This window comes from Sander lucioperca, chromosome 4 (genome assembly GCF_008315115.2).
Source record: "Sander lucioperca isolate FBNREF2018 chromosome 4, SLUC_FBN_1.2, whole genome shotgun sequence".
In the NCBI taxonomy this organism is placed as follows: domain Eukaryota; kingdom Metazoa; phylum Chordata; class Actinopteri; order Perciformes; family Percidae; genus Sander; species Sander lucioperca.
The window spans coordinates 30,092,742-30,115,125 of record NC_050176.1 but is presented as its reverse complement, the minus strand read 5'-3'; the positions used below and the strand labels follow the sequence as shown (position 1 = coordinate 30,115,125).

General features: G+C 38.1%; 1 protein-coding gene across 1 annotated transcript; it reads left to right on the top strand.

The window, feature by feature from the left end:
* The first annotated feature begins 884 nt into the window (after positions 1-884).
* suclg1 (succinate-CoA ligase GDP/ADP-forming subunit alph) lies at positions 885-21,241 on the top strand. Its single transcript, XM_031276819.2, has 9 exons — positions 885-1,152; positions 4,103-4,203; positions 8,322-8,438; positions 8,659-8,871; positions 9,580-9,637; positions 10,197-10,280; positions 12,576-12,727; positions 16,694-16,882; positions 20,813-21,241. Exons 1-9 carry the CDS (start codon positions 1,119-1,121, stop codon positions 20,837-20,839), a joined length of 975 nt encoding a protein of 324 aa, XP_031132679.1. The 5' UTR covers positions 885-1,118; the 3' UTR covers positions 20,840-21,241.
* The last annotated feature ends 1,143 nt before the right edge of the window (positions 21,242-22,384 follow it).

Below are 22,384 nucleotides of genomic sequence, written 5' to 3'. Positions count from 1 at the left end.
GGCTTTATTTATATGGGCATACTTATTATATGTAATCATGTAAGCTGGTTATTGGTGGGTGTTGTGAGTAAGTCTGCAACACAACAATTTCATCTTTGCTTTAGATAAAACTAGATATCCAATTAAAGAAAAAAACTTATATAATATAACGTATATTCACCCTATCCAGCAATCCCACTATCCAGGAAGCTGGATAGTGGGAATATACTGAGTTTTTTTGATAGCAGGGGATAGCAGTGAAGCAGGCTTTTTAGATTCACCCATATAAAAGTAGGTTGCATGCCATAGGCCTATCTTTACTGTGAATTCAATGAACACATATTTATTTTGCAAAACGCAGCGTGGTGCCTTCAACAGTATGCCATTACTGATTTAGGTTTAAATACCTAAACATGTCATATATATAATATAAACTGTTTTAGATGGTCTAGTTTGTGTTACTACCGCATTGTATTTTAGGGAAGTTTTGGTAAAAGAATATACATGCAACTGGTTACTTGCATGGTGCAAGTTACCATGGGACACATAGGCCTATAGTGAAGTATATATTACAATATTCCCCTGTGATGGAGGAAAACATTTTCACAAAATGAAATACTCAAGCAAAGCTCCAGTACCTAAACATTGTCCAGTAAATACAGTATAATTGTAGGCTAATTAACACAACAGACTTAATATATTTCATTTACATTTACAGTATGTGGTTGAAAGCTCTAGAAAAAGGTGGTAAGTCGATATTTTATCAACTAAATAACTATCTCCAACTCCATCTAATTTTTATTTTTAGCTAAGGTCAGGTCATGTGGTTGATGCTCCCTCTAGTGCTGGAAAGTTTTTTTCACGAACTCTGTAAAGAACAACACTACCCAGAATGCATTGTGAATTGAAGCAGCCGCTTATTCGCCTGGAAATTTTTACACCGGTATCTGTTTAATATACTATATGAACAGCTCATGATTAAAACTATTAGCAGGCAATTATAAATAAAACGGGGAAGCCCAGACTTTATTATGAAACAAAAATATATTTTCAAGCTTATTTAAAAATCCATATTTGTAGTCAGCTAAGATCCGTGTGTCGGGTCCTCAGCCTCCGGTGTCATTGGTGAATGACCGAAGATGTCTCACAGCAGGTTGTTTGCCAGGCTGCTTTGTAAGTATTTTAGTAAATTCTAGTTGTAGTAACTTGAAATGTTTGACTGTTTAATTTCTGTAACAGAAGTATACTCGTTGGCTCTGTGCTGTACATAAGCGGAGCTTTGCAGGCTTGTACAGGCTTGCACTGGCTAGCAAACCTCCCCTTGGTTGACTGTCAGCTAGCTTCCAGGCTAGTTAGCGATATTGGCCTGCCAACCATCTGTGTTGTTATTACTTACAGTTAGCAAGTCAGCTAACTAGTTAGCTTTTAGCTAACGTTTAGCTAAAATCTAACTTTAACCCGCTGCCTGCTCCCAGGCAGAGCAAGTATTGATCTTTGACCTTGCATGTCCCCTCGACTAAATGTAGCGTGTACATTGACTCTGCTCAAGTTGTTTTGGTAGAGTAGCTTATGTTATTTTTCACCCAGCAGTGATTGGAAGCAGCTAAATTAGCTGTTCAGGTCAGTCTACAGCATGCATGTTTAACGTTTTTTAGTTTTCCGGATTCTTAAGATAGTTTAGTAACGTTAGCTGTCACTTTGTTGCGACATTGAGCTAGCTGAACTTTGTACAGTGTCATTGATAGGTTGTCTCTGAAAGTAGACCAAAGTTCACACACAGGGAGGGTAAATAATGCTAGTTTAGTCAAACGCTTGTTTTGATTGTCCATTATGTAAGACCACAATAGGTTACTTTGTCAAATCTTTAAAAGTCGATTCACAAGTTTTAAGACCATACAGAGGATCACAGGTAGTCATCATTTATTTATTTTTCTCTTCTTTTTGCCTTATTTTACCTTTTTATTTCGTTACTAGCAGATATCTTTTGTTTGATTGCCTTTTCTTGCAGGGTTGTACCTACTCGAGATAGATCTGGTAACATAATGAATCGAATTAAGTAGCTTAAGGTTTCAGAACATCTGTGTGTCAGATTAGTGCACTTAACAAAGGCAAACAGTTGTAGTATAGTGTTCACGGCCATCACAGTTCTCATAAGTTGTTTATGGCGCAAACTCTCAATTAAGTGTTGTTTAATAAGTCTAAGGCTGCAGCTTTTCTTTTTTTTAATTATTTGTTAAGTGTTTTACAAAATGTCAGAAAGTAGTGGAAAAAAATAACACCATAAGTTCCCTGGATGGAATTTGAGAAGCTGTGTTAAAATGTTTGTCTTTTTGCTGAGCGTAGAGTAAACTTTATTGTCCACGAAGATAAATTTGTCTTGAGCACAGTGCTACAGTCTGTTGCTTCACAAAAAAACATCTTATGAAAAAAAAAATCATGAAAACATCTTAAACATAAGAGACATTTGACATTGACAACAAGAAAAAATAAGAAAGAAATAATTATAATAATAAATTACTTAAACCATTAATTGATCAACATTTGTGTTGATTCATTTTCTGTTGATTGGCAATTGGATAAATCAACTAATCTTTTCAGCACTAAATACCGTAAGTCATATGTATTTGTTTATTGCTTACGTTCAACCCATTTAGATGGTGATTGTAGGGTTATATAGAATGATTCTACTCTATACTCTGTGCTTACTCAAGTAAAAAACAAATTGGCCATTGTTAGGACAATACTTCATTACAAGAGTAAAACATAAAAGCAAGTGAATAAACATAATTTCTCCCTGGAAAAGTGATGCCAAGAGAAACAGCTATGATTTAATACCTATATGAAACCATATTGAACACTCAGTTGAAACATCTGTCCAACCAGTCACTATGTCTGTAGTAGCTCATAGTGAGGCGTGTGTATAATATATACACTTCTCATTATGCATATATACATTATTACATTCCTTTTTACATTCAGATAGATAGATAGAACACTAGTAACACTGTCTACACAAATGTATAATTATATTACATCATACATTTTTTAATTGGTTATATTTTAGCCCTATATCTTAACTTGCACTATCTTTTGCGCTTAGATTCAGATTTTGCTTTTACTTGTGTGCTTTTTCATTTAGTTAGTTATTGAGCGTTATTGGAAGTGCCTGAGGCCTAGGATTTTGCCAGGATTTGCCAACGACTGTTTCTGTTATTGTTGTGTACGTAACCAATAAAGAACCTTGAACCTTGTTGTGTAACAACTGTGGTCTTATCAGTTGTCTCACAGAGGACTAAAACTCAACAGAGCCTCCTCACTTGCATTTTGACCTGAATGCTACTTACTACAGTATTCATAAGACAGGGATTTGAAAGCCGCTGTCTGCAGCTGCTTGAAACAGAGTTCATAATAGATGTGGGACTGAACTAAACTATACAGTAAATATATGGGCCGGAAAGGCAAAACAACATTGAGCTAAAATAATCTAAATATTGCAGAGCTGGGTGATAATTCTCTGTGAGTTAGTCCCTGTGACTACATGTACAGTAGTCATTTAATGCAATGTCAAGCATATTAAATGTAGTGAAGTACTATAAGTCCACTTCAAAAATAAAATATGGTTTTGAATAATGCAGTTAGCTTACCCTGCAATTTTAGCTTACAGTATAGAATAATAGCATTATCAGTAGTTCAGTAGTTGACACATAACAGCTCCACAGCATAAGCAACCGTCTCTAATAAAAAATATGAATAGGACATCTTAGAAAACTAAGGTGCATTAAAAGTCAGCTGTCAAGTCTGAAGCTGAAATTGTAGCTCAGCAACAATAAAAGATGATTGCAGAAGCAAATAGATTGTTGCCAAAACACTGTGAGCTGAAAGTCTTGGAAGAAAAATGAATTTATGAACTTATTTTACCCTTCACTGTGAAAAGAAAGAGGGGCTTGCTGTTGAAAAGCATTTTGGAATCACAGCTTATCTTTATATATTTGCACACCTTAATGCAAAATGTTCAAATGCATACAGTTATTGTCCTCTTTTTTTTGTGTGGATAGGAAGATTCAATTCTGTAAGATTTTGATGATTTATATTGACTTTGACCCTTTTCTCTTTCTCCATTCAGTGCAGCAGAGTGGAGTCAGGCACTGTTATACAGGGTCAAGAAAGAACCTCTACATCACCAAGAACACGAAGGTCATCTGCCAAGGTTTCACAGGGAAGCAGGTCTGTACTGACGACTTGTTACAGCACCACGTTTTTGTTATTATTGCTTCACATCAGATTGGGTTACTGTAATCTTGTTGTGAAATCTCAGTTTTTTTCTTACTACACACACAGACTTAAGCCCAATTTATAGTCCTGCGTTAAATCGGCGCTGTAGGTACACGGAGATACGGACACTACGCCGTAGCCTGACGCGCACCTCTCAAAAAAATGTAACTACACGTCGTGGCAACGCAGACCGCAACAACTGTGAATGGCCCGCTTGGCCCTGGCTTGGTAGTGTCGCATTTCCCCCCACTCATTTCCCTTCACAACTGAAACGTATTGCTGAGGGACTTGTTTGTCCCTCTCTCAGGGCAGACAAACATGTGACATCTGTAAAACCGATTTCGTATATTCAGAGTAGATCTTAGTTGCATTAGTAGAACTTTAATAGAGAGAACGGAGAAACAGAATTGCAGTACTAGGTCAAATAAAATTAAAAAATGAATTGTTAAAGAAAAATCAAGTATAATTTAAAGAGTTTTAGGCAAAGTGCAAAGGTCTTTACAAGACTGGATCTGACCAAATAATTAGTTTTGGTAACTCTTTACTTGAAGGTATCTAAATAAGAGTGACATGACACTGTCATGAACACATGAACCCTAACCTGAACTCGTCATGACAAAAACCGAATGACACTTACTAAAAGAAGTGTTATGTCCTAAACGTTTATGACTTGTTTATAATGTTTACAGGGCTCCAGACTAACTTTTTGCCTTGGTCGCACTGGTGCGCCTAACCTTTTTTATTTAGGTGCACCAGCACAAAATTTAGGTGCACCCAAATTTTTCCTTGCGTCGCCATTAACGCCACAATTTCAAGGTCACCTTTTTATCACGCTCCATATACATTCATATATTATTATGTCAATTATTTTAAACAAGAATAAGTAGTTGGTACATTTTTTTTTTTATTTGAAGCACAATTATACTGTAATACAGGTAACACCTGTAATCTGGCCTTCTTCCCCTTTGGCCTTTGCTAAACCAGCTTGCCACACTCCCTAGCATCAAAATTCTCCAAACTGGGCCCCTCCACACTGATTCTTATCAGATCTTCCACTAGTCCAGGACTATAAATCATATCTCTGTATTTTTCGGCTGAATGGCGATACACAATATATATCTCTATCTCTAATATATATATTTTTACAAAGTGGGCTAAATGTTCAGTTTTAAGTCAAAGCCACTTTTCACAAGCTCTTTTATTAAAACAGATGTGATTAAAATAAAATGCAAAGACAGGGTTTCCTGCCCAATTTGAAAATATACAGCTGCAACACATGTAAATTATCTGAAATAAATAGCCTGGGATATATTTAAAAAAATATATATATATCTCTGAGAAAGCTCCTTCACTTGTTTTCAACAACAATAACCATCCCGAATATCCCAGTAGCTCATATAGGGAGAGAGGGGGAGTACGATGGACTGAAGCGTATGCTACTCACAGAGTACGGTCCAGCACGGGTCGAATGCGCTTTGGCGGGTCAGCGGCGTTACATAGGCCTACGTCTTGTGTATGAAATGTCTGTATCGTCCCTGGCTGCGCTGCATTTTTATGAACTATGATTATGTGGCCATGGGTCACATCTCTCGCCCAGGTCCAGCAGGCTCCGTCTCACACGCTATTACTCAACGAACTGAAGGTAGTTCCATTCAATAACTTCTTCTGTTTTTTTTTTCGCCGTGGCGGCCGCAATAACAGAGTTACCTGCGGAAACACTGGTACCAATACAGGTTTCCCTCTCATACTTAACAATATATAGCTGTGTTAATAACAGTTACAGCTGTAGACAAATGTCAGCAGTTTGGACCGGCGGCGCTGTGTCTGTCTGCATGTCGCAGGTGGGCCGTGTGTGAGTGATTGGGGGCGGGGCTGCGCGGAGGAGAGATCCAAACACAGGCACGGCTTTACAGAAGAAATGGGTCACGTAACGCAACATTAAACCATATCGATATAAACGACATCGCTTCGTTAGTGGAGAGGCAGCGGATGCGAGGACGTTAGGTGCACCGGTGCGACCTAGGAAAAATCTTAGTCGCACCCTTACAGATTTTGGTCGCACTCTAGAGCCCTGGTTTATGACACGTTCATGACAGTGTCATGTCACTCTTATGTAGATACCTTCAAGTAAAGTGTAACCTTAGTTTTTCTTCAATTTGTAGTATTAATATAATGATAATATTCATGATCAGTTAATACTGTTGTAATGTATTTCAACTGTTATAGTATCATTGTTGTAAGAGCTGTTTATTTCCCTTAAAGGCCTGTAAATCAGGTTTGTTCCTGTTTTTATTTCAGCTAGTTTTGGAAAAAATGGTTTTTACTTTGACTTCTTCAGTTTTTCCTCTGGAGACATTGTTTTAGTCAATGATAACACCTTCTACTGATTTTTCAAGAGCATGAAAAAGCTCAGGTGATTCTCTTTTAACCGTGTCCAGTCAAGGAGAATAAAAATCTTGGCAAGTGTGTTCAACAAGCCAGAAACGTGGACTTTACAGATTTATATCCCCCCCCCCCCCCCCTCCCCTCTGTCCTTGCGCACATTCCATTTTTAATCTTCCGTTTTCTCTTCAACATAATAAAGGTTGTTAAATATAGTTCCAGTGAACACTCTGGGTAATTAGAAAGGGATGAGAAATGAAGCAAGTGCTATTGAGTGCACATTGACGTGTCTCTCTGGCTTGATAAGCAAGCAATTTTTCAAAGTTATTGTCCCAACGTTTGCGATAGTAATGACTGGCAAAAACAGCAATGTTAGCAAAAGGTGAAGGAGTGTATCACAATTTAGGGGAAAAAATGCTGATTCATAGCTTCTAATTCCTGTTAAAAGGCTAGTTATCATTTTTACATGACGGTCATTTATTTGCACTTGTGGTTATGAGCCTTGGCTGCTTTATCTACATTGTTTCACCATCTCCAGTAATAATTAACAGACTACAGACTTATAGGATTTGTTCAGCAGAAAGTGAATTTACACTGTTTTGATGCACTCATTTTATGGGAAAGTACTGTCCATCTGAGATTCACTCACAGGATTTTACCTCCTTGTACTCCCTTTAGTGTAATTGCTGCTTCATTTTGTTTTTTGTTTTTTTTATCATTTAAAATGGGTCCTGATGGTGATATTTGTACCAAACACGTTAACATTATAAACAGCAAGTAATAACAATTGGCTAAGATTACCAGCATCAGTATCCCTCTCTTTATCTACACACATTAACGTCTCAACATCCAGTTTCCACCTTTTCCCCTTTATTTATTCTGTATCAGCTTGTTACAGATGGTTACACATTATTTTAAACTGTAATCCAGTAATGGTCAGGCTATAGTGTTGTATATTGCTTATATATATATATATATAAAAGCAATAAAGGGAAACTGCGTCCTGCACCATTACAAGCATGCACACATCCATAGTGTCTATGTGGATGATCCATTGGTGCTTACTGCCCTGCCAAATTTTTCATCTTCTTTCAATTTCAATTCACCTCTTCAAAAGTACAGCATACACCAACCAGATGTATGTTAGAATTTGTGTTAATTATGCTTATTATTAAGTTATTAATTAGATGCATGTCTGTTTGTGTTGACGCAAATTAATCATGAATGTAATGGAATAAAATCTATAAGCTGTGGCAGCACAGCCATGACAGGTTCCCCATAGCTGACATGGAAGCGACAGTATGTGAAATATATTTTTTGTAAAAGTAGCTTTCTTGGGAGGTATTTTACTGTCGGTGTTGGAGAATATCCGAAGCCACTTTTGATTTGTTTTTTCAAATGTTCTGCAAGGAGATTAAACTAAGCTTACATCATTATTTATCCGTCAAGAACATTTTGATTTCTTCTCAACAAATATATTTACCAGTAGCTGAATCCCCTAGAAGGTCCCAGCCTCACTTCTGTATCCATCCCTTTACTCAGCTGCGGCACAGGTGATTAATCCTGGATGGCAGCATATTTCCTCCTTCCTCTGTCTGTAATGATATCTCAAGGTTGACGCTAAAGAAAGTGGCTGTACCCCACTTCATTACACACTAATATACATACTGACTCCTCTTTCCTTGAAGGGAACGTTTCACAGTCAGCAGTCTCTTGACTATGGCTCCCAGTTAGTTGGAGGTGTTTCCCCCGGCAAGGGTGGTAAGACACACCTGGGCCTGCCAGTCTTCAATTCAGTCAAGGAGGTATGTATACATCAGTGGTTGTCCCTTTTTAAAAAAAAAAAAAAAATCTGTTTTGAAGCTAAAATATGACGTGATATGAATCTGACAGATTTGCTGCTAATATCCTGTGAAGGACTGTAAAGCTTTTACAGATTTTAAAGAAACATTAGATGGCAGTATTTCATAGCTTTATAATTTCCATTTTTAATGCACCACCAATACCTTTTATTCCTCGCCTCAGGCAAAGGAGGGCACAGGGGCAGATGCCACTGTGATTTATGTTCCTCCTCCGTTCGCGGCAGCGGCCATCATCGAGGCCATTGACGCCGAGATCCCCTTGGTGGTGTGCATAACTGAGGGCATCCCCCAGCAGGACATGGTGAGAGTCAAACATAAGCTCCTGCGCCAGGGCACCACCCGCCTCATAGGCCCCAACTGCCCAGGAGTCATCAATGTAAGCTCTCACACACACACACACACACACACTCTCTCTCTCGCTCTCTCTCTCTCTCTCTCTCTCTCTCTCTCTCTCTCTCTCTCTCTCTCTCTCTCTCTCTCTCTCTCTCTCTCTCTCTCTCTCTCACACACATTATAATGCATGTGCTTTTTATTTATTTATTTTTTAGTTGTGGCTGAGAAAGTTGAAAGTACAATCTCCCTCTCGAGGATCCGGTAGTAATTCAGATTGAGTGCATTAATATTCTGTTACTTTAAACAGTGAATGAATGCCAGTCAATGAACATTAACTTATACTGCTGTTTTCTTTGTTTCTGTTTTTGGTAGTAATAAATAATGTCAGTTATTTGGGTTGAATATTTCAGGTTTTCTGGATTTTAAAATATAGCAAGAGAAATTTAAAGTAGTTATCGTCACTTGTGGAAATTTGTGCACTGAATACTTATTGAGTTTGTTCTGGTTTATTTAAAGTGAACTTTTATAACGTAGGAAAAAAAATCTAAATAATAAATGACTGTTACTTTGAAAAAGCTTTTCTACAGTAAAGATACATTTTAAGTCGGGAAACTGGTAATTCAACATTCCCAGTGATATCGAGCATAAGTAGTAGAAAAACACAATCATATGTCATGTAAATGTGTATGTCATAGTAAGTAGTTCTTTTTTTTATTATTATTAAAAATTAAAAAAATTATCTTTTCTGCAGCCTGGAGAGTGCAAGATTGGGATCATGCCAGGCCACATTCACAAGAAGGGAAGAATTGGTGAGATTTTGTCAATGAAACTCATCAAATCACACACTTCAAACTCTTTGTTGGGATCTTTTAAGCATTTAATTTATACGTGAAAATATAAGTTGCCTTTTAAATGGTTATTTTATTTAAGAAATAACTGAGGGTTCTCCAACAATAATATTTAAATGACAAACAGAAAAAAAGATGGAAAAGGGAAATAAAAAGTTCATACTAATACCTTTTCTTCCCAAATTAAACACTGTACTTAAATCGTGGATTGAACTTCTGCTGTTGACAGCTTGATAAGCAGTGTGTGCTGCTGTTGACCAGTGAACCTTTACAGGAAATCCGTTTTTACAGTAAATCGACTGCCATCATTCCCAAAGCATAGACAGAACAGCTGTTACAGAGCTACCATCTCTTTTGTTTTTACCGTCAGGATGAAATGCTTTAGTCAATGTTGGACAGAAAATGTCAGCTGCATTATATATCATTTTATCATCCTTGATTGGAGAAGTGTCTGGTTGTGATTTTAAAGAAAAATTAACTAAAAAAAATAAAAATAAATGTTTTGTTTTATTTCTTTCAGGCATTGTGTCTAGATCGGGCACCCTGACATACGAAGCTGTGCATCAAACTACCCAAGTCGGCCTGGGCCAGTCACTCTGCGTTGGTAGGTTACCAATGACCTGTGGCATATTGAATTTAAATTTAGCACACATTAACACAACTTAGTTTCATATCCAGATGATATTAAAACAAGCACTTAGCACAGCTGGGACTGAAAAGAACAAATTGATCCTGATACAGTGTGTTGTTTTATGGTTTGTTGGAAGAAGACACTGAGGAAACTAAACAGAGAATGATGGAGGACATTTTATTTATGTGTTGCATTTGGCTTGAAGACAGGATTGTCACATTATACCAGACACGTAACAACACATGTCTACATTTAATTTGAGCCTCTTTGTGAATGTTGGCTAGACTGAAGAGTACAACGGCCTTTGTAATGTTTCTATACTTTCGCCTTTAACAATTAGGTTACAGGAGATGAAAACGTGCATGAACATTTTATTGAACTTCATACAAATAGGAAGGTGAATCTACTAAATTCCCCTCGCGCCAAAACTCATCAGACTCTGATGCATTCCAGCGAATAGCGCAGACCCTTTTGTATTGAAAAAGCACTTACTAACTTTCTGATCATTGCTTGAAATATTCCTGTCAGATCTGAACATTGAAGTTGAAGGGCACCAATGAGGTTGAACAGACTGATTGAGTGGCTCAGATGCAAGTGGAGACTTTGTCTGTCTGCTTGTAGCTGGAGGTTGAAAGTCTGAAGGGGTACGGGCTGTAAAAAGTATGGAAAACACTGATATGGAATACTGTTTCTTGCTGTCTTGCTGTCAAAAATGAATCTCATCCCCCCAACTTAATTTATTCACTCATTTATCTTGTGAAAAGATAAATTATTTTACAAAAACTAATTTCTTTGGCCAACTTATCTACCACCAGAAAATCTATATTAAAGGGCTCGTTGGACACCGAAATTAACTGAAAAACAACTTGGCTTCATTATTATTTAGACATTTTAATTATGGAGTGTCCTCTAGCCAGACTTCATAAAGCCAGTTCTGCAACAGTATTAAATATTGTAGAGTTCATTAAGGAGGTTTATTGGTGGTTCTGCTAGTGACTTTTTAAGTCTGAGTGTGACCTAGGGGCTACAGCAAATTACAGCTAATACAATATTTAATATCACTGTCATCTTTGTTGCTGGTAATGTGCTTCTCTTTGATTATTATTCATGTAATTTTTTCTGTCTTGGTGTTGCCAGGTTTTTTAATGGTTAGAATATAAATCTAGGTGACGTTTTGTCCGTAAAGATTAATGTCAGGATGGTTTCTCCATGCTTTTATAGATCCTGGTGTAATTTTTTGTGGAAATGATTTTTGAAAATGATTATTGGACCCTTGTGATTTAGGAAAGCGTTGTAAGTCATGTTCCTTGGAACAGAAAGGTGTCATTAAATTACCATGCAGACATACAGTAAAGGTGGAATGGGACCATTATACGTTTTGAATCGTTATACGATTAAACAAACTTTTAAAGGCACTTTGATGTCAAATTAAACGCTGCTTCTATAACCTCAATTCAGCTTAACATTATTTCTGAAATAAAGTGTGACTTGCCTGCACTTTCAATAACACATTTTTGTGTTTGAGACTCAATTCAAAACCGCTATAATCAATATTTTTAAGAGGGGTCACTTGTAGTGACAAACCTACAGGGAATTATCACCAAACGCTGTAGTTCTCCTCACCTCCATGAAGCATTTTAGCATCTTTCAGCTCACTGATTTGGTTTTCCGCAACTTCACCGTTTTTGATTACATCTCACTGCTCTCAGATTTGTTTCCAGACACAGCAGGCAGCTGGTACACAATGAAAAAGCTTTAAAACCCCACTGTACATTACCTCCTCAGCACCAAAAGCCAGATTGGCAAAATTAGCAGCTACACATAAACATTGAGAGCATTTAGCAGCTTAAAAGACAGAAATTTTTGTCATTTGTTATTTTTCATTTTAGCATGTTTTAGCAAAAATATAAATCTCTCAGTAGCAAAATGTGTAAAAAGTGAAGAGAATACATTGAATAAATTAAAATGTAATACTTCCCAATGCCACTCCATTGTTTGTTGCTGATTATGTAAAACCATGCTGAACCTAACAAGTAACATCTAATGTGCTCCCATGAAACAATTCAGGCAGTGCCAAATCGATTCGAGCGACCCCAGTGAAGAACTGTGAACAAATCTCAATCAAAAGCGCTGATTATCGACCATATTATTCCGCCTGCTTTTTATTCCACTCTCTGGCTGAGCAGCCATGGGATCCTTGAGTATTCACAGGAATTATCCTTTCAGAGTCTTGAGTATACAACAGGTATTTGCTTTGTGTCTTGCAAGGTATTGGCGGGGATCCATTCAACGGTACAAACTTCATAGATTGTCTAGAGGTGTTCCTGCAGGATCCCAAAACAGAGGGCATCATCCTTATTGGAGAAATTGGAGGCAATGCTGAGGAGAATGCTGCGGAGTACCTAAAACAGCACAACTCTGTAAGGAAATAACACACACTGCACATCCATTATTTTACCTCACACTCCTCATAATATCTGTTGCTACAGCACTTCACCTCTGCAGATATATGTGTTCGTATTAAAAATGTATCTTTTTCTGAATTAGCTCTTAGTCATTCCCTTTCAAATCTATCAGCGGTAGGGAACACTAGAAACTATCATATGTTGACAACAAAGTGTCTTTTTGATCACAGCCTCTGGCTGTCTCTCTCACTTTTCTATGTCCGTGTAAAGATAAAGATTGGCAGATGGGATGGAGATATAATTTACAGGGCATGTTCTAGAAATCCCCAGTGTTGATACGCAGTCAACCTTTTTTGTTGTCCACATGTGATAAAGAACAGTAGGGTGATGGTTGGTTTATGTTGCCAAGTGCAAACTTGTAATTAACATTTTAACTTCACCAGGCCTGTACTTGTACTACCCTGCAGATGACCTTTTAATCTGTTCATTTTGTCAGTGTGTGTGTTTGTTTCTGTGCATGTGCACGTTCCTATGGTGCTCTTGAGCTGAGAAATGGATTTGATTTGCCCTCGGCTGCTCTAATGCATGCAAATCTCCCGCTGGCGTCTCAGGAGAATAACTTCTCTCACTCAACAAATAAAATACAACACCCACCACCCCCTCACCCACTCCCAGAGTGTTGACAGCGAGGGACAGTTCAAATGAAACATGTGCATGAAAAAGCCCAGCAGAGCGTGGGAGTAAGCTGCAGATCTTCCGTTGAAAGTCAGTTGTATAGAACACTGTACGTAAAAAGGTGTACTTGGACCTTTTAATAGTCGAGAAGAAGAGAACGTGGTCTGTAGACATTGTTTTTACTTTTGCGCAAACTTGATTTGAATACATTTGCGTCACCAATACACAAACCTCACGTATGTGATTTTTTTATTTGTATTAATTTGAAGCACAGTGTTCCTGGAAAGAAGCATCAGGTGAGCTCAGCCAAAGTAAATATATACTACAAAATAGTGAAGGCTAGGGTTGCAGTTAACAAATATTTTCATTGTCGATTAATCTGACCATTATTTTCTCGATTAGTTGTTTGGTCTATAAAATGACAGAAAAGGGTGAAAAGTTTTTCGAAGCCTGAGAAGACATCTAAAATGTCCACAACTCAAATATATTACGTTTACTGTTACAGAGGAGTGATGAAACTAGAAAATATTCACATTTAAGAAGCTGGAATCAGATTTTTTTTATTTTTTCATAAAAAAACGTCTCAAACTGATTCATTGATTATCTATGGAAGAGGATTAGGGCCACGTGAAAAAATGAATTCAGTTCTGAGTTTAAAGTCAGAATTCTGACTTTAAACTCAGAACTCAAATACATTTTTCACATGAGGCCCTAATTCTCTTCCGTAATTATCAAAATAGTTGATGATTAATTTTATAGTTGACAATTTATCGTTTAATCGATTAATCTTTTCACTTCTAGTGAAGACCTAAATTCGATGATAGATTAAATTCAGGAGCTTGTTCATGAGATCTTTTGATTTTTGTTGTATATATGTTACCCGTGATATGAATTTATTGCCTTTAACTGGCAAGAGAAATCTGTCAACATGTTGTATACTCATGCATTATGGAACACTTAATTCTTCTTTTAGAGGACGAATAGGGAAAGAACAATTTTGTTTTTGCTTTATTATCACCTTGTGTTGCCTTATTGATAACTACATTACTGAAGACCGGTGTTATTGGGTTATTTAAGCCATCACTTATAGTAAGAAGTTAACTGAGAAAATAGTGTTTTTTAAGATGCTGCATTTGACATTAACTTGACATATTGTGCCACACTGGACACATTAAGTTCAGACTGCTCAGTGAAATTAAAGGTCCAGTGTCATGATTGATTTGTGTCATGCAACATTAAATATATTGAACTCCGATTTGAGTAAGACACATTAGACCTAAATGGGAAGAAGTATTGATTTCAGTATCTGTCAGTGTTACAGTTGAGTTACTGCAGACTGTTTATCTACCGACGCCTTAATTTTGTAAAATTCAAGAAAACAACCTTATACTTCCCACTAGGCTCTGCTGTCAGGTTTTATGATCCAGGGCATATTTCAAGGTTCAGTCTTCATCAGTGTCTGCGATGCTTGCCAACATAATATAGTCTTAAAAGTCACCTGTATCAAAGATCTGCCTATCATTGCATGAATTCCACAGGCTTTCTGAAGTCAGAAATAGGTTTTACACAGAATAACCATATTGCAATTTGATTCATGCATATCAAGTAGATTGGAGTATTTGGCACCTAAGCCACCATAGAGGTTTACTGATTTTTTTTTTTTTCTTTTTCTTTCTGTCAGCCTCTTGATTTTTAACCCAGCTTGTCTCCACTGAGCTCAGCTAAACCCCTTTGTAATTCTGCGGAAACAACACTGAGTACTAACGCAGGTTGTAGTCTGGAGGAAGGCTGAGGTTAGAAAAGTGTTTGTGAGCTCCACGTGTATGTGCATGTGCCAGTTTTATTCATGTCTACCTGTCATGTTTATAGGAGCGTATAATTGTCTCAGTTTGGCTTTTTAAGCTTGAGTACAATTTCTCACCTTGGAGCAGTGCTGTTTTGTGTTTATAGAACAAAGCTCTCCAGTCCTGTTAGCACACAGAGGTGGGGGAACTACCCTGTTGGTCCCATAATTAAGGTAATATATCTGAACTGCTAACAGTGGAAGACAAAAGACAGGTAAAGTGAAAGACAGTATAACTCGCCTCCCTGTATGCATTGTTAGTACTTAGTATCAAGGGAGGCAGGGATTAATAGAGTAATTAAACCCCTTTCGTTTGAGGTAGATTTAAGACTTGATTCACATTTGGGTGGTTTGTTTATTCAGAACGTGATTTGACTTCTGAATACTGAGTGGGGTTTGTTGCTAATGTGTTTGGTGCTTACATTCTTCAACGCACAGAGCAGATGCTTGTAACATATTCAGAGCACTTTAAAGTGATATTTCCTTTCTCTGCGTTTCCCTGTTTAACTCTGCAAGTGTCAATGGCTCATTAGCGGCGCATTTCTATCCAAGGTCTCAACATTTCCCTGGCTGATATATGTCCTGCTAGTCTTAATTATTAAAAGTCCTCTCCAGTTTATATTAGCGACTGCCATCTTGTTCCTGCCAGTGTCAGGTCTGAACATGGAGCTGAAATTGCAGTAGAAGAGGGTGTCTTTGAAGGACCTCGCTGTATTGCTTTGGCTGTTGAACATGCCACATTCACTCTCCGAAAGCAGTCTGCCAGATGAGCCACAGCTTTGTGTATGTGTACGAAGACGTCCTCTACAATTATGTTGTTATTCCTAAGTATGAAATATTAGCTGCTGTACGTGCGCACACGCACGCACACACACACACGCACATGCACACACACACACGCGCACACACACACTCCGTCCCTCGTGCTTATGATGTTATTGCTGAAGATGAAATATTAGCTCTCTTCACCCTGGAAATAATCTTAACTGTTGAACGTAACATCCATCAATAAGCAAGCAGCATAGACGGGCACTGAGCTAATCAGTGCCTGCATGACTAATTACCATCTCAGAAATGAGATGATATGAAATGGCAGGAGTCTGAGCCCCTATCTGGTCATACACCAACCCATGCAATTAAATGGTTTGATTGACCCTTTGTTTTAATAATGCAGGCTGAGACAGAGCTGGCTGGTTAGACAAGCCTGTTATCATGGAGGCTATGTAATGGGAGGACATGGGGTGTTTTAATTTCTAATGAAGGAATAAAATGCAGCTTCAGAAAGCTAATTTTCTCTATTTTTATACACCCCTCTCCCTCGTTTTGCTCCTTTCCTTCCTCCACTTTGTTGATCTGCTAACTGCACTCACATCCTCACACGTTCCCTTGAGCTTATTCTCCTGTTTTGTCCATTTCCACCTCATTTTACGGTCATGTTTTTTTTCTCTCTCTCCCATGTCCAGGGTGCTAATTCAAAGCCTGTGGTGTCCTTCATCGCGGGGCTAACTGCTCCTCCCGGCCGTAGGATGGGCCACGCTGGCGCCATCATCGCTGGTGGAAAGGGGGGAGCCAAAGAGAAGATTGCAGCCCTCCAGTCAGCTGGAGTTGTTGTCAGCATGTCCCCTGCCCAGCTGGGCAGCACTATTTTCAAGGTGAGTCCTTTGTTCCTGCGCTGTACTATTATATACAGAGGCTTAAAGAATAGTAATCATGAACAGTGGTGGTTAAATAAAACTAAGTACATTTACTCGAGTACTGTATATAGTAGAAACTCCTGAAACCACCTGTTTACCACAGCCTACAACCTCCTTTAGCTTAGCCACAGAAATTCTGTAAAGTGTCCTTGGGTTTCATGAAAGGCGCTATATAAAGAAGTTATTATTTCTGTACATCAGTACAATTTTGAGGCGCATGTTTTTTTTACTTCAGTATTTCTGTTATGCTGCTTTATACTTCTACTCCACTAAATTTAGAATATTGTACTTTTTTGCTCCACTACAATTCTCTGACAGCAGTTACTAGACATACATGTATAATCAGTATAGAAATTATACACATACATGCATTGAAAAGAAGTTACAATAAGACCACCTCTAGCATTAAAATGGTGCTTACATGTTAATGTAAGTAATAATCCCATACTATAAATGACATGATATCACATTTTGAAAGGGACATCTGCCTAATGAGTACATTTACTTTAGATACTTTAAGCAAGATAATTTTTACATACCTCAACTTAAGCAAGATGTTAAATGGAGTTTTACTTGTAATGGAGTATTTTAATCTTGTGGTGTTATTACGTTTACTCATGTTAAAGATGTGAGTACTTCTTCCTCTACTGATACCGTCATAATGTGATACATTTACTGTTTTGTTTAGGTGTGCAAGAGGACAGAAGAGCATATTCAATTGTAAAGATCGTTCAAAGGTTGACCGGGAAATGTATTATCATTAATAAGTAAAAAATCAAATTAGTTTATGATCCAGTTTCGCCATAAAAAATCCCTTTTCAGACATTCACCTCATTAGGTACACATGATGGCAACTTTACTCTTTTTATACAACTTTACTCTCTATACAGATGAATAAGCAATAATAAAAAAATAAATAAAATATATTGTAATAACACCGTAATAACTACTCTTCCGGCTTCAGAACAAAATATCTTGAGATTGTGGTCACTTTTAGCACCATTTTTCATCACCGAGCAGTTACAAATGTGAGAGGGTTTACTGTAAACAATTACATTTTTTTTTCAAGGAGAAGCAAGGTGTGCATTTTAACTTTTAATATGCCGTAAAGAAAGGCAGAAGAGAAGGGCAGAAATTAATAAACGTGTTGACAGTGGCTGACTTGGCGCCACTGCCTCTTTATTTCAATTTATCTCTCGAGGAAGCGCTGTTAACTAGATGTATAAAAAGTGAAAGCATGTATTGCACCCATTCATCATCTTATACTTTCATTACTATGGCTGGCACGACTGCACGCGGATATAGATTTACACACGTTTTTTTCCCTCAAAGTTTAATTCATAATCATTGTGTGTAATGAAGAAAAACGCCCAATGTGGTTGCTCATTTTGCTGCACATTGTGTTCATACATCTCTGTTAATCTCATTGACCGCTGTAATCGCAGTAATAGAAGCAAGTAGGTATAATGCTTCAGGTGTGGGCCCACCCTGGCCTCAGCTGCTCGGTGTGGGGGGGGGGGGGAATCATCTCTTCTGCCACTCACCATGAGCCTTGACACGAGCCGTGGGAACATGTATCTGCAGAAATGGATTCATGCGTCATCATATTTAATTAGAGTTTATGAATCGTACAACTACAGTGGATTGTCTTTGGTAAAAAAACATGATAAGTGGAACAAAATCACCTCCTTTTCTAGACTACTTTTATTCATTCATTCATTCATTCATTCATTCATTCAGTCAGTAAGTAATGGGGCCTTCACAGTGGTACATCATCAAATTGAACAAACACTGCTGAAGATGCTTTTGTCCTCAAAGTTGCATTAGCACATCCTCACACACTTTTCATCATAATAATTACAGATACACACTGCCAACTCTGTATTAGGGTAGACGGGATGCAGCAAGCTAGTATTGCTCTGTTGGATGATAGATTATTTCTTTTTTTACTTAACGTGTTGTCTAATGCACACCTGGCAGACAGATACACAGGGAAATATCAGCACTGTCCGCATAGAGTTTATCAGAAATACAACGCATCCATCCTGGAGCTTTGGCACAGGGAAATGCAAAATAAGTGATTTTTAACAAGAAAAGCACCACAATAAAGATGAGGGGATAGGGGGAGAAAGATCCGTCAACAAACCAGTTCATGTCTGTGTCTTGACATATACTGTATTGTTTCTCAAGTATTTTAAGTATGCTTTTATTACTTATTAATGCTGTAATTGTCTCAGGTGATCTGATGTAGCTCCCATTTTGATTGGTTTTTGCAGCCCGTGGCTCTAGTATAAAGACTTTGTTGTTTTATAGTGTGGATTTGATGTCTCATGAACATCTGTAACTAACTATCAAGAAAATGATTTCAGGGCCTTTAACAATGCAATGGCAAATAGTATGTTGAAACCAAATTTAAATAAATAAATAATAAATAATTTTCAGTGCCACTGGTGCAAAGACATGATATCAGAAAACTTGTGTTTATCTCACAAGGACTTAATTTATATGCAAGGTAGAATAATTATGGCATTTCACTTGTTTACAAAGTACCTAATCGCAACAGCAGATAATATTATCATATCCTGCTCAATATTCACAGTGAAGCCTGCATGCACACGTGTTCAGATGTGGGCTGAGAAACGGAAGCAGGACGCATTTAATCTGTGCAATAAATTCAGAAAGTTGAAGGCAACGCACACAGAGCGTATTTACGATGCCTGCACCCCTCATACATCTGGCCCCAGGTGTGTTAAAGCTGTTGTCACTGCTAGCTTGTAAATGTCTGACTTTTCTTGCACGTCATGTTTTTCTCTGCTCTCCTCAGTTTCTATCCAAACGTATTTTCACCCATCCCTTTTGACTGGCAACCTCTACTTTCCTCATTTTACTCCCCCCTCTTCCTCTTGACTTGACTTGTCAAGCGTCTGAGTCTCGCTCAGTCTTTTTCCCCTCTCTGTTGCAAACAACTCTGCTCTTATGTTTTGTGCTATGATTCCTGTCTTGTACCCTTGAGTTACTGTCTGCTACCTTGGACCATCGAAGCATCTGTCTGCTTGTGTCACGAATACCCTCCTCCTCTTCCTTCTGTCTTGTCACTCTTTCCATCCCTTTACTCCTTTTTTGTGATCTCATTTCCTCTACAGCTTAATTACTGAACACTGTGCCACTCCCTTTTTTTACCCCACCTCATCTACAAAGCAACAATCTCCCCTCCACCCATAATGTCTCATTCCCAGAAAGTCGAGGTAAGCGAGGCCAAGGTTGTCTCTCAAGCAGAAACATGAAAATATTTCCTCCTCAAGGTGGCAGTAGACCTTCAGGTATCCACAAGCCACAGAGGAATGGGCCAACATGTGCATGAGTGCTTGTGTGTTCTGTAGACCTGATAAATGACATTTGCATTAAGTTACTTTCCCCCAGTGGAATGGAATATTCTTGGGGAACGGCATATTCTATCATCCTACGGTTTGTGATATTTCCCAAATTGAATATGTAAATAGCTACATCCTTTTTAATGGATAACATAATGCTTTCTCATTTGCAGTCACATGGTTGGACTCTGCTGATAAACACAGCAACTGTAACCTCACATAAATCAGATTTTTTTGCAGATGTGTAGCTTTTACCAATCAAAGAAAGTGAGCTGTTTTATTGTTGACAACTGGAACTTACTGACACGTACAGCGCTACATGATTTGCACTCTCCAGGATAAAACAACAGGCTCTCCAGAGCCCCAGCCGACTGTTTCCCCGCTTCAACGTCGGATCTGATGCACGGGATCAAAACAGAGACTGTGAATTTTGCATGAATAAATCATTCACATCTATCTCACTTCATTTCACATTGTGTCATCTTTCTTTCTTCTTTTCTCTTGTCCACCTCTGTAGGAGTTTGAGAAGAGGAAGATGTTGTAAATTGTGCGGGAAGGCAACCAACCTTTTACCCCCTGCCCTGAAATTGAGATGGACAGCCTGATTCTGAAGGTGGATTTGCCCCACAGCATCTGTAAACCCTGATTATTTCAACTATGATGCGCACATACAGTGTTTATATTGTAATTTCTGCCATGAACTTGTACCTTGCACATAACAAAAGAATAATACTTAGTGTCCTAATGGTATCATAAAGAACTCATTGTACACAATGTAAAAGCTTTGTAGATGTTTTTCTTCCTCCACATGTAGACAGCCGAAAGGAAAGGATGCCATGGTAACCTTGGTGATCTGTTTCATTCTGTTATACTGCTGCTGTAAGACATATTCCATACTCATTTCACTGGCTGTCCACCTGAATAAGAAATATGTCTTGTATCCTTTTCCTGTTGTGTTGTTGCTCTCCTTTCATACGGATGTGGTCTCATTTTTGAGTGAGCTTGTCTGTCTCCAGTTTTCTACCTTTTGCAGTTACTTGACATATGTAAGAGAACCGACAGGGATGCAAAAGCTACCACATGTTGAGGGGACATGCTGATTACAAGCTTTTCAGTTACACACGGTAAAGAATCCAGGTGAAGAGTGAACGGTACTCAGACCGTTCCCCAACTCGTTAAATACAGACGCTTTGTCACGGCCCTCGTGTCAGATATATGCACGCCCGACCGGCTATAAAAACGGAGAACAGAGAAGCTCTGATTACAACACACACAGAGGGAGTGTGACTTCATCTCCACTCAGGACGCCATTACTCCACAATAGCATTACATAGCAAATAGTTCTTTGCTGCTTTATTAATGTTCTGAATATCAAGTACAGCCCCTTAAGATGAAGGTGCTTTAATACCATATATCTTAAATTTAAGAGTTTCTGAAACTTGTGTTGAATCATATTGTGTTATGGTCATGCCTCTATACTGTGAAAAGACTATTAAGTGAGAGCAGACATGATTAACAGATTCAGTTAGTCAATCAAAAGCTACAACACATTTAAACAGTAATCATTTTAAAGCCTGGTCACCAGCATTCAAATTGGCAACATTTTGCAGAATTCCATTAAAATTAACAACTTTGGTGACCTTTGTCAGTCCAATATGGAAGAAGCTTTTGTAGCTTATTAGCTGTGTTGCACAACCATTTGTATTTAACCACCTCTGTTGGGATATAAACGCCACAAAAGAGGAAGGGTTTGCAGTTCTGTGACAGGAGTTGATGTGAAACCGGTAAAAACCGTGTAAAGCGTTTATTGTCGCTTTAGCTTTCTAACTGTCATTTAGCAACATTTGTATTCCCCTTAATCCTGATAACTCCTTATTAAATGAAATGATGCACCATCCTGGAGCAAAATGCCAGAGAGGAGTGAAACAGAAAGAAGCTTGGGCAGCTGTTGTGACTAGCGCTAACATTAGTAGTGAATTTTACTTTGCCACCTTTTGGTGTGGTCAGGCCTTTAGTCATTTGTTTCACTAGTTTCAAGTTTCTTAAATGTTAAGATGTACTGCTTTTCTTTGTCTTCTGTGACACTTTC

What these genes read in the sequence shown, in the direction of transcription:
- suclg1 (XM_031276819.2), top strand. Translation starts at nt 1,119, where the DNA reads ATGTCTCACAGCAGGTTGTTTGCCAGGCTGCTTT. An exon ending in TCTTCAATTCAGTCAAGGAG is followed by an intron (nt 8,439 to 8,658) that starts GTATGTATACAT and finishes TCCTCGCCTCAG; the next exon opens with GCAAAGGAGGGCACAGGGGC. An exon ending in TCACAAGAAGGGAAGAATTG is followed by an intron (nt 9,638 to 10,196) that starts GTGAGATTTTGT and finishes TATTTCTTTCAG; the next exon opens with GCATTGTGTCTAGATCGGGC.